A 12,858-nucleotide genomic window follows, 5' to 3' on the forward strand; every position below is an offset into this window, starting at 1 on the left:
TAGTCAGTTGTGGAGGCATCATTGGTTGCCTTGGCAAAGAATGCCTGGGTCCTGACCACAGATCTGATTAAGTTACTATAACTTTCCTCCCAGTGTATTTCCTGTTAAGGACTAGGATATCCTTCACCTCCCAGCCCCCTGACCGCTTGCTTCCTTTCAGACTCTGTAAGATACAAGCTCTCTGATGAGCCAATCTAGTGTTTGTTCTGGAGCCTGTAAGTCAAACTAGAGGCTCAACATCCTGTGGCTCAGGTAACTAGTTTCAAAGTAACTATGGTCATTTTCTCTTATTTTCCATTGACTGTTTTCTTGAAATTCTCCTCATTTTTTAAAAGAAAGCATGGTATAAGTAAAGTATTTTTTTAAAAAAGAATTTGAACAGTATGATATGCAGGCATGTATGTCGACTCTTTCAGGATTCCAACTGAAAATACATGGCCTATTCCATCACTGGCGGCAGTAGACAGGATTGTTTATGAAAGATGCACCATTTAAGTGGTGAGAAAGTAGAGCCCAGCCAGAGCAGGGGACACCTGTGGCATGTAGCAGCACAGCTGTGACCACTGTTAGATCTGAAGACAGGAATTGCCAGATCAAGAGGGAAACACAAGTGTAGCAGAGGCCACTGTGACAAAGCATGACGACTGTTGATAAAAGAAACAAGCCAACTGGCTAACCTTGTCCAAGACTGTATGCCATACCTATCAACTGTATCAAGCCCACTAAATCTTATTAATAAAATATAAGATTTTAAAACAAAGCTTAAATATCATTCAACTCAAACAATTACACATTGATTATAGATGCCAATGAAAACAGAATAAATTTACTAAATGAGTTACTTTGGATCATTACTAGTCTAGGCCATACCCTTAACTCTGATCTATATTATGACCTACAGTACTTTGTATGACCACAGACTCTGAAAATCATATTAAAAAATTTAAATGTAAGTTAAAATTTCAAAAAAAAATTATGGTCATTTTCCATTAACTGCTTTTATGCATTTCTCATTTTTATAAGAAATCATGGCAGAAATAAAGTCTCTCCCCCCCCCCAAAAAATGGCTTTGAACAGTACAATATGCATGCACAATAATGTAGACAACACTTGTCTTTGTCTCTTTAAAATATTATTGTCCTATATGCAACTGTCAGAAAGTAACTCAGAGGTCAAACAGCTTGGTTGAAAAAAAAAAAAAAAAAAAAAAAAAAAAAAAAAAAACAAATAAATAAAAAATATCCCATCTGAGTACTGAGACATAAAGCATTTGTTTCTAGGAGAGAAAGTTTATCAGAATAATTAATGTATACACTCTGAAAACAAAGCTTGATTAGTTAGAAGGTTATTCTCTGATACTCTAAATTCTTCCATGACAAAGTCATTAATTCAGCAAGTAAATAATGAACTCCAGTGTATTTGGTTCTTTGGAGATGGAAAGATGTAAAAGAAACCCTGCTAGGTACACAGCTATACTCCAAACCCACGGATGGTGCACAGACTCTATAGAGTCATTGACAGTTGCAAGAACAAACGTCACAGATGGAATGACTCTGGAGGCTTCTATACAGAACAGCCTTTAGCTGGACCATGTAGTCTACAGCAAATTGAGATAAGGTAAGATTAAAGAAATTATCTTATTGCAGGGGTTTATCAGAAAGTAGAAAGGAATTTTATTTATTTAAGGAAGGAATAGGTAAGATGTTTACATCAGTTCTCTAGAGGCCTTTGATGCCAAGAAAAGGCATGTGGATTTTTCCAGGACTCTTTACATTTAAGGTAAGAATGGAGCCCCACCTCCCCCCCACTCCCCACAGGTAGAGTTAGTGTGGTAGTACGAAGGAAGAAAGGTTAAGGACAATTTAGAGCAGTGAGACTGTTGCCATAACAGATGTGAGCTGGCAAGACCTGAGCTACAAAAGAATGAGCAAAGCATCAGTGCTGGACTCACAGCCAGTGCCCATGAGTGGAAACTCACCCGAGTCCCAGTGCCGGCTGACAGCAAGAATAGAGTCACCATTGACAATGTAATTAATAAATGATATCTGTTTGGAGAAAAGAAACTGATGGATTGTTTCAGAAATGTTAGACTTAAGGGGTGAATAAGGCCCTACAGGGAAGATCACGAAAAACACAAAAGGACAGGCTAGACTTTTAGGAAGCCAATGGAGACTGGAGTATATTTAGGTCACTTGTGTTGAGGGTGAATGGTAACTTTAAGATGTCTAGAAAGCTATTACCTACTCCTGTGTAATCTAGCCCCACCTCTCAAGGATACCACTGTGGAACTGAAACTCCTAAACACAGAACCCCATAATCCTGAGAACAACACCACCTACCATTCATAGGACAACAACTGTCCTCTTGTTTTCTAGAACTAGAAGGATGCCATGATAGAGCAATTTGATTAAATGGAAGTGGTATCATAGCAAATACCACTGAACCGTTCAAAAAAGTCAAACTGTATTATTCTAGGACCCAAAGAATAGGTACCTTTATTATCTTTCAACACAAATATTATGACCATAATTCAATTTTTCAAATATGGAAAACACAGTTATAAAAAACTTATTTACATGAGTATAATACTTTTAATAACTTTGTTGTATAAACTCACAAATAAGATTACACAACTAAATTAAGTTACAGTGACTCCTTCAATCTGGCTACCCTGATATATTGTCTTCTACATGTTCATTTTAATCTAATGACCAGATCTTGGGGCTCCTGAGTCTTCATCTTCTGAGCTCTCACTCAAAACATGTAAAGAAGTCAGCAAAACATTTCTCTTATCTGTTCTGCTTTCTGTGAATATTAAACATTTGAAGAGGCTGCTCAGGGCTGACATACACAGACTCCTCTGGGTAGGTGTCAGAGCCTGGAATTTTGGAAATAATGACTGTTTTAGACCTGAACTTTACAGTGGAAAATAAGAGTCAACAAAGGCAAAATTGCTTCCCCAAACCTTGCAGCCATTTAGAAATACATAACATCTAAGATTCTAAACAACAGATCTAAGAGATTTCAGAGATAACTGGCTTGCAATTCTCTGCAGAGATAGAGATAGATAGAGATAGAGATAGAGATAGATAGAGATAGAGATAGAGATAGAGATAGAGATAGAGATGTATGTATGTAACTATGTGTATATATGTGTGTGTATATGTGTGCATGGATATATGTGTATGTATGTATGTATGTATGTATGTATGTATGTATAAAACACATTCTCTAATCCAATCCCTTCTTGTACCAGATGAGTAAATTGATACCCAGATAATGTAAGTCATGATGTGACAAACTAAAATTCCTAATCACATCTCCCCATCTTGAGAAATCCTTAGATTTACATTTAGAGTTGGGGGTGAAATAGAAAGTTAAAAAAAAAAAAAAAAGTAAATCAGTCTTGGTCTTCCAGAGATCAAGCAGCTACATCCTTATTCCAAAAACAAAACAAAACAAAACCCATAGAGAGATGCTAAGATTAACATCCCTGACTGAAAACTGGAAGCTTCCCATTGATTTGAACCTTGTGCCCCTGTTATCTTAGCCAGGAGCTGAGGTCAAGCCCACACACACTGTGCACTTAGAGATTTGTCCTCTCTCTAATTTTCACATCTCTTGAGAAAACTTCCCAACCTTCCTTCCCCCTCTTTTTCCCCCTCCTTTCCTATTCCTCCTAAGAATATTTTCTCACCTCTAGTCCCTCAGAAGCACACACACACATACACATATACACATACACACATGCATGCACCCACACACATCCAGCTCTTCCTTCACATATCAGACATGGCTAAGTCATTTAATTGCACCATTTATTGCATTGTTGTTTTGTTAAAAAACACACACACACACACACACAACAGGAGATCCGGTTCCTGATCGGCTTGCCTTGTCTATCCACTCACTCTTTTTTGCACTACTGTTTTGTCCTACTCAGCTTTCTCTTCATCTTGAGAAGTTTTCTCTTCCATCCCCAAAGCTCTCCCTAAACTCAGAAGTCTGACTGGCCCCCTTGTGAGCATCACTCATTTCTCCTCCCTTCTCCAGTCTTCTCAGGAAGCCCTTCATCCTTTGATTTCAATAATGTTTCTTTAGGTCTCTCCCGCCCTCCCTCTGAAGCCTGTGCTCTGTCCCAGTGCTCACTCCAGCTGCCTCCTAACCAGAGAAAGTTCCCAGATTCTGTTCAACTCAGTTTTCTTGATCCGTTTAACCAGTCTGCCATTCCCATGCCTTCTGCTTCCACAGGTAAGCGTTGCTAAGTGCTTTCTTCTGAGTCTCTTCCACTGCTTCGTGACACCCTGAAAATCCAACTCCAGCGTTGTTATCAGAATTCAGCCCTTTATTTTAACCTGGTCATCTCCCACCTCCCTAGACTTCCAAGTCTGACTGCCAAGAACATGGAACCATATCTCTAATTTTGTTTTTTTTACTAATTTCCTTCCTTCTCAGGTAACATAACCTTGGTCAGAACATGAACCCTGAAGCAACGCACTGGGTTTTACATATTTCCTAGCTGTGGGATGCTAGGAAATATGTAAAAGTATGTGGCTAGTTGGACCTGCTTGGTATTTCTATTTTCCCATCTATGAATTATGTTATAATTATTATAATTTCTTAATGGGCTTTAGTGGGAGACTGAATGCCTTAAACAATGGGAAAGCAAGTAGAACAATGTCTACAACGTAAGTGCAAACTAAATGTTAACTAGCAATTTTCATCAATAGCATCACCTGTTAGCATCCTACCTACCTACAGCATCCATTTCAATTCCCAACTCTTCATAAAAACTTACGATCCTTCAATAATTTGTTGTTGGGAGTGGGGAGTTGAGGCAAGGTGTCACACTATAGCCAGGCTGGCATAAAATTTACTGAATAACCCGGACTAGCCCACAGCTTCTGGTAATCCTCCTGCCTCTAATTTCTGAGTACTGGGATTTAAGACTACAGCATGAGCTCAACGCCCAGCTCCTACATTAATTTTGACAGAGTGCTCATTTGATGTGTCTCTATTTCTGACACATTGCAAGTTCATTTTCTTTTTCAACAAATATTTGATTAACTCCACGTGCTTCCAGCATTTATGCCCAACACCAAATTTAAATGAGCAAATGAGACAAGAGCCTCTTCCCAAGGAGCTAATAATAGACGGGATACAAAACAGATGTTATCAATTCTCAATAACAATTTTGGGAACTCTGAAGAAAACAGAAGCCCCATGTTTTGATATTCAGGGTCTCAAAGAAGATCTTCAAGTGATAGGTAGAAGGGGTATCCCAGACTATAAGGATAGTACATGCAAAGCCATTAAAGCATCGTATAGCAACATGAGGTAAGGTAGAAGAATGCCCAACTGTCATCATGTAGCTGTTTCCAGATGTTGTGTCCTATTACAAAGCTTCTCAACAAAATTGCAGAGCCCATTAAAGCTAGAGAACTCAACTTATGATCCAAATAGGTCTTGTGTGCTGTGCCCTTGTGCTTCTTGTCCTTTCCCTCTGTTTCCTCAGTGTTGTGAAGGATTAAGATATGAGAGGTCTAATAAATATTTGCTAAAGTGAGCTACATTTTCATAGGACCACCTCTTACAATAAAGGCAGACTTTTCCTCAAGGAGGTGAACTTTCACACCCCCCCCCAAAAAAAGTGTAAAAAACAGTAGATTAGAAACAACAGAGATGGACAGAAGGAACCACAAGATGAATACACCCTTGATAAGGTCAAGAAGGGCGGGTGCTGGTGTGTGACACAGTGGAGGATGTTGGAGTTAAGAGCCTTTTATAGGGCACAGAAGAAATTAGCTTGGATAAACTAAGATAAGAGCAGCCCAAAGGCATCCAACACAATCTCAAGATGCTTGACAATGTAATCTCTCTCTCTCTCTCTCTCAATATCTAGTGACCATCAACACAGGTTTCTTCTCTGCAAATTGTAAAATACCTGTTTCCTCTCATATAAACACCTGTGGTTTATAATTGTTTTCTACAACAATAAATTAGTGTGGATAGGATGCTATTCATAATTGACATAAGACTGCAAAAAAAAAAAAAAACCCTAAGATTTTATAATTCTCCCTTTTACTTTATCACATCTTAAAGTGTTTTTGTTTTAATCTGTCACAGGAACTAGACTAGTATGTTGCGCATAGAAGATTTTCAATAAATACCTGCTGAAGGAGTGCACGAATGAGAACTTAGCTCACCAAAGCACATGGAGGAGCCAGCACTTTAAAAAACAGACCCTTGCTAGCATTCTGTTTTGGGGTCCCTGGAGTGTCACAATAGAAGAAAACATTTTTTTCCTATGTGCCATTTCACACTTACACCCTGAGGATAGAATCAGTGTGTTTCAGGTAGATCCCTGCTGATCTCCAATTATGTATTAGTACCACTCAATAGCAAAGACAGTTACCAGGTCCCAAACAAACTGCAAATACATCTAAGTGACGTTCTGGGTTTTCCTCCTCTGCAAAGTACCCCCAAGCCAAGAAAACCACAACCTTCTACTTGATCACTGATTTAAAAATTAAAATGTTGACTCTGGAGAGATAGGTCAGTTGGTAAAGTATTTGCCTTGCAAGCATGAAGAGCCAAGTTCAATAACCAGCAGTCATATTAAAAAGCTAGGTGTGATGGCATACACCTATAATCCCAGTGCCAGGGAGGCAGAGACAAGCACATCTCTAGTGCTTACTGGGCTGCCAGTGAGGTCTGCTTGGCAAGGTCTGGGCCAGGGAGAGACCCAAAACAGAGAGTCCAAAAACAAAAAACAAACAAAAAAGAAATGGTGGTGAGTACCAGAAAAATGGAATCTGAGATTGCCCTCCACTTCCACTCACATGTACCTGTAAATACACAAACACACAACATAATCCAAAAATGAATGGTTGAAAATTCCAACACCCACCTAAGTTCTCAATAAAAGAACCAGTGTCATTGTTAGAATGAGGGACATGTCAATAAATAAGATGTCTAAATGAACTGGTGGGCAATGGAGAGACTTAAATGTTTTGATTATACATTATATGGTTGATTATGAGCCAGCAACATGATTCAGAAGCTGTGGAAAGGATTTCATGATTAGATTAGAGACTAATGTGAACTGTAAGTAATTCTGAATGACATCGTTAACCTGGTTACCTTGCCAACCAGCATGAGAGATAACGATGATTGTGGCAAGGAGATGACGGTAACCATGATGTGGAGATAAAGGAGCTCGAAGTTAAGCAAAAGACTCTGCACCACCATGAAGAAGAATACAAATACAATTTGCATAATGATACAAAGACAAAACCATGACATTAGCAATGAATCACTAAGGGCAGAGAAAACACTCCCTTCCTGAGTCTCTGCCAAGAAACTGGGGACTTCTTGATCCCACTGAGCAAACCTCTCTTCTACAGCTTAGGGCAGTCAAACTTAGAGTCACAAAAGAGAGAGAGAGAGAGAGAGAGAGAGAGAGAGAGAGAGAGAGAACCCACTTTGTGCATGCTTTCCCCCACCCCTGAGGCCTTAATTCCCCCCACCCCACCCCATCCCCTGCCGCCAGCACCTGCTCCCCCAGCTTCAGGGACTAATTCCTGCTCGCCCAAAATTCCTGCTAAAGCTCTGGGTGTGTTGAGCATTTGTTGTTTTGGTCCTCTTTAGTTGGTTAACTAGTTGACTAGTTGTGTTGGTGGGTGGCCGCGGTGCTGTCTGGAGAGTCCAAAGAAAGCCTCTCCTGACTTAGAGAACCTGACACTCCTCCAGTAAGTCACAAAAGCACCCAGGTCATTTCTCTCCAAGTTTGACTAAGAGGAGGGGAGGGGAGGGGAGGGGAGGGGAGGGGAGGGGAGGGGAGGGGAGGGGAGGGGAGGGGAGGGGAGGAGAGGAGAGGAGAGGAGAGGAGAGGAGAGGAGAGGAGAGGAGAGGAGAGGAGAGGAGAGGAGAGGAGAGGAGAGGAGAGGAGAGGAGAGGAGAGGAGAGGAGAAAAGGATTTATCCCTGTCAACCTCCTGCCATGAGGTAATTGTGATTTCTGTGAGGTCCATGCCTTCTAGTCTCAGACAAGTTAGTGTGTCCCCACTAACGTCTGTGCAGGTGAACAAGAAGAACAATGGCCTCAGATGATAAACCACAAATGAAATTTGCTTCTGGGATCTTAGTGGCATAATTTTTTTTTTTCACTTTGTCGAGGTCAGCACACTGTCTACAAGAAATACTTGTAGGAAGATATCCACACAAGACAATCACAGGAATCACAGGGAATTTCTTCACTCATGAAAATAGAAAGGGGAGGAACATTTAAAAGAAGAGTCCATACCTAAGGAAGGGAGGCAAGAGAGCCCTTCCCCCACAGCAAATGTTTGCACGCCTGCTCTTCACAGTAACGATCACAGATTCGTTTCTTCTGATCTGCCTGTGGCAATGACTCATTCTACTTCTTGGAATTGATAAATCAATATTAATTTTAAAAGTCCTTGCTATTGAAGTCTCTGCTAGCTGGGTTGCCTTTAAAAGAGGGTAGTTGAGAGGCAGCTGAAATGATAGTGTATTAATTAAGAGCATGGTAGTGAACCAAATTCTTAGCAAATGCCATATTTTGGAAGTAGCTATCAAATGTACTTCAAATGACAGAAGGCCTGGTCAGATTTTAACAGTCAGAAGAGCTGGCCGCAGTGCATCAGAATCAGTGCAAAAGCTGCAGTCTGCTGATTACATTACATTCCTCCATACTCATCTCTTCTTATCTTACTCTGCGAGCCCAGCCTCAGAGCCACACTTAGCCGTGAGAAGCCAATTATTTCTCTCTGTGCGTCTACTACAGAGGAAGTCATTTGCCAAAGGCCGAGCAAGAATAAAGTTTTTAATTACTCTGCTTTGTAGATATGACTTTTATTAAATGTCAATCATTTTACTATGCCTCTCTACGGAAAAGGAGTTCTAAGGGGGAATAGAGAATCATTGGAGAAATCAATCATGTTCAACCCAGCCACTTTGACATGCTCCATCCACTAAGATTTGGGGAGACATGAAAAGAAATGCTCTCATCGAAAAGTAAACAGGTATTTCCTGAGTTTAGTCTTTAGACTACAAGGTCAAAAAGTAGCAAAAGGCTAGGATAGATAGACAGACAGATAGATAGAACCAATGATGTAAGTTACCTACACACTCCTACTATCAACCACAAATGATTATGCTCTCAGGAACTTGCAGCTATGAGCTGGACTCACACTCCAAAACCCAACAGCATCCTGTCTTTTCAGATCTCAGGAGAACTATTATCCAATATGCATACAAAACACATAACTTTAGTAGAGGAAACATCTAAGGTACGGCTTCCTAACCCTTCCTGTATCATACTTCTATAATTGAGCCATAATGATCTTTCTGCTGTATCATTCAAGCCACGAGAATCAGGTTACACTTAAGTATCATCAAGTAAGTATATTAATGTATGCTGTGAGCCAATTAGTCAAAATTATTCAATTAATGAATACAAAGACCTGCCCCTAACACACCGGCACATTTTAATTCTCTTACAAGTCTCATACAGTCCAGGTTAGCCTCATATGTGTTATGTAGCCAAGGATGACTTTGATCATTCTGATCCTCTTGCCTCCATTGGATTAGAGGAATGTGCTACCATGCCTCGTTTATTCTGTGCTGGGATCAAACCCAGGGTTTCATGTATGCTAGACAAGTACTCTGCCAACTGTACTACATCCCCAGCCCCAGACAATAACATTTGACCAGGGAATTTCCTTGTTCAAGGTAGTAGACATGAAGAAAGAAATGAAAAGCACACAAAAGGCTTCACATCCTTTTCCATGGGTCACACATCTTTGCATTTGCAATTATCTTCCTTTTCTTTTAACTTCCTTCTCTTAGCGTTCTACCTGTACCTCATCCCACTTCATCAGTGACCACTTGGCATCAAATCCTAAGAGTTCGTAGGAAAATGAATTGGTGTCTGTGAAGCAAAACCTATCTTAAGGTTAATAAAACCAATGATCCACATGTGCACGAACTTGACAACTTCTCTTTTAGCTATCCCCCTGTAAAGGTTCTCAAAGGGGAAAAGTACAAAGCCTTGAGTCCAACCCAAAATGTTTCCAAAGAAAATACATGAGTTTGTGACAAATGGGTGTCCACAGGGGGCAACAGAAAAGCATTTTGTGTAAAATCACCAGTGTTGAAATATGGGTAAGGCCTTACTATCTAGTAAATTAAGATGTCTTAAGTATTCCTTAAAAAAAAAGTTAAGATCCCTTAAACATGATGTGCAGAAACCTTTTAAAAATAAGTTTTAAAGACTCTTTAGCTGTAAATATTTGTTGCCAGATACTGGGGAACTGTATCCTCTAGAGAAATTATTGAACATTCTCTTCAATAGATGGCCTCCTTCCAATGGTTTCTTCATTTGGAATGGAGTTTATGACAATAAACAGCTCTTACTTGTGAGGACCAAAGACTGTTCAGAATAAGAAAGTTCTAGTTAATAAATATATAGCCTCCTTGCCATTATTATTGAGAATTTTAAAGATTTTAACCTAAATAAACATATTTCATCCAACAGTAAAAGGAAACTTACTAGTATCTGTACGAGCTTCTGTGCTTACTACAGGATTCTTCTTGGCACTCTCTGAATTCAGGTAGACATAGTACTTACATGAATGCCATGTTTACTGGCCAAGCATGAACTAAGACCTTCACAATGATCATTTTACCTCACAATGAAATTGAGGTGATACTCATTTAGGGTCCCATTTTACAGAGATTTAGGTCATCTAAATACTAGCCCAAACTCTACTAGGAAGAACTGAGATATGCATCCAGACAAGCTAATACAAAACCTTCAGAATTTACCTACTTACGGTAAATTCTTACTTATCACGGTATTCTAGGATGTAAAAAGTAAAATCCTGACCTGGACAATGTCGTTACACTCTTTCAATCCTGGCACTCATGAGGCAGAAGCAGGTGAGTCTCTGAATTTGAGAACAGCCTGGTCTACAAACTGAGTTCTAGGACAGCCAAGGCTACACAGAGAAACTCTATCTCAAAAAACCAAAACAATAAATAAATAAAATTCCGAATATAAAAGTTCTTAGGACTAGTTGTTAAATGAAATGTTATTTCTTCCCAAAGGACTTTTGTTAAAGTTCTATTTACTGCATTATGATAATTAGCTAGTTTCTAAATAGTAGCTTGTCCTATTAGTGTAAAACTTTAAATGTGTTCAAATTTCACAGGTCATTACAGTTTTAATATATACCATGCTGGTCACAAGAACACAAATAAAAAAAACTTAGGGAAGAAGTAATATCAAAATTGTTTACCTGTTTGAACTGATGAGAAGAAGTTGAGAGCCAAGAACAGCAGCCTGAGTGTCATTGTCCTGATGAGGGTTAGGGCTGCAGCCCCTCCTCTGTGAGCAAGGCAGAGTGTGGTGTGAACTGAAGTCGCACCTGCCAAGGTCTATGACTCTCTGCCATCCAGGGCCACTTTACAGGGCACATGATCAAGGGACTCAAACCACAAGGCTTCGTGACTTTCACACAGGATATTACATTGTTTTTGATGACTTGACTTTTACTTCTTTTAGCGACCAGTTCTTCTTCTTCTTTTTTTTTTTTTTTTTCACTGAAAAGAGTGTCAACCATCAGATAATGTGCCCAGGAGACTTATTTGCTGATGAGAATCAGCACTGTGAAATGTGGGTGCTTAGGGTCCAGCAACAAGAAGAGCAGACAAACAAGGCATTTTAAAGAAGAAACACCTCTCACGGGAGACAAACTCTTACAGACAAGTCCTAAATACAAGGCTATGTGGGAAGTTGAGATTTCTACGTAAATGTTTAAATTCTACATAAATGTTATGAAATCAATGTTTTTAGTAATCTTAAGGTAATCCTATGGAATGTATGTACAACTCACTTCTACCAACTTTGAAAACTGCTTCCAAGTACACACTTGGCAAGCACCCAGGCATCTGAGCAGCTGCAGAAATTTCCAGAGCAAAGAGGAAGTCATAAAAACACCATATTTTCTTAGGGAAACGGAGGCAAACAAAACACCCTTGCTACCTCATGTTCCCTGTGTCCCTCAAAGAACCATTCAAAAATCAGACCATTGGAAGATGCACCACAGGGACATCCCAGGGCCTCTGTAACCAGCCCTCCACACCTCTCCTCAACTTCTGGGCCTTTTGTAGACAGGGCTAGCGCACCAACATGGCCAGCTCCACATTCCTCTTCTGGAGCCTTCCTTGATGCCCCTGGTCAGCATCTGTACTCAGCAGCTTCCCTGATCGTCTGGCTTTTATATAAGCTATAAACATCCATGTTTGTGATTATATGTATCTCATACGCATCAGGTGCAATCACCAAATGCACTGTTGTGGCTGTCAGAAAGTGCATGCTAACAGGAGCCTGATATACTTGTCTCCTGAGAGAGGCTCTGCCAGAGCCTGACATATACAGAGGCAGATGCTAGCAGCTAACCATTGAATTGATCACAGGGTCCCTAATGGAGAAGTTAGAGAGAAGACTGAAGGAGTTGAAGGGGCTTGTGGCCCCATGGGGAGAGCAACAATACCAACCAACCAGAGTTCCCAGGGTCTAAACAACTAGCCTAGGAGCACACATGGAGGGACCCATGGCTCCAGCTGTATATGTAGTGGAAGATGGCCTTGTCAGGCACCAGTGGGAGAGGAAGTCCTTGGTCCTATGAAGGCTTGATGCCCCAGTGAAGGGGAATTCAAGGGCAGGGAGGTGGGAGTGGGTGGATGGGAAAGGGAATACCCTCATAGAAATAGGAGGAGTGAGAATGGGATAGGGGACTTCTGGGGGGAGGGGAGATGGAGAAAAGGGATA

The 12,858-nt window shown here is 40.3% G+C and overlaps 1 protein-coding gene across 2 annotated transcripts in view; it reads right to left on the reverse strand.

Moving 5' to 3' along the window:
- The window catches only part of Cd28 (CD28 molecule), a 34,682-nt gene extending 23,225 nt beyond the window's left edge, over positions 1 to 11,457 (reverse strand). For both annotated transcript variants that reach the window (XR_013109517.1, XM_034499019.2), the window contains exon 1: positions 11,324 to 11,457. Coding sequence is in view for 1 of the 2 variants with exons in the window: in XM_034499019.2 (XP_034354910.1) it covers positions 11,324 to 11,378 (55 nt within the window). In the remaining variant the exon portion in view is untranslated. The remainder of the gene's footprint in view (positions 1 to 11,323) is intronic.
- Between the last annotated feature and the right edge of the window lie 1,401 nt (positions 11,458 to 12,858).

This window comes from Arvicanthis niloticus, chromosome 3 (assembly GCF_011762505.2).
Source record: "Arvicanthis niloticus isolate mArvNil1 chromosome 3, mArvNil1.pat.X, whole genome shotgun sequence".
In the NCBI taxonomy this organism is placed as follows: domain Eukaryota; kingdom Metazoa; phylum Chordata; class Mammalia; order Rodentia; family Muridae; genus Arvicanthis; species Arvicanthis niloticus.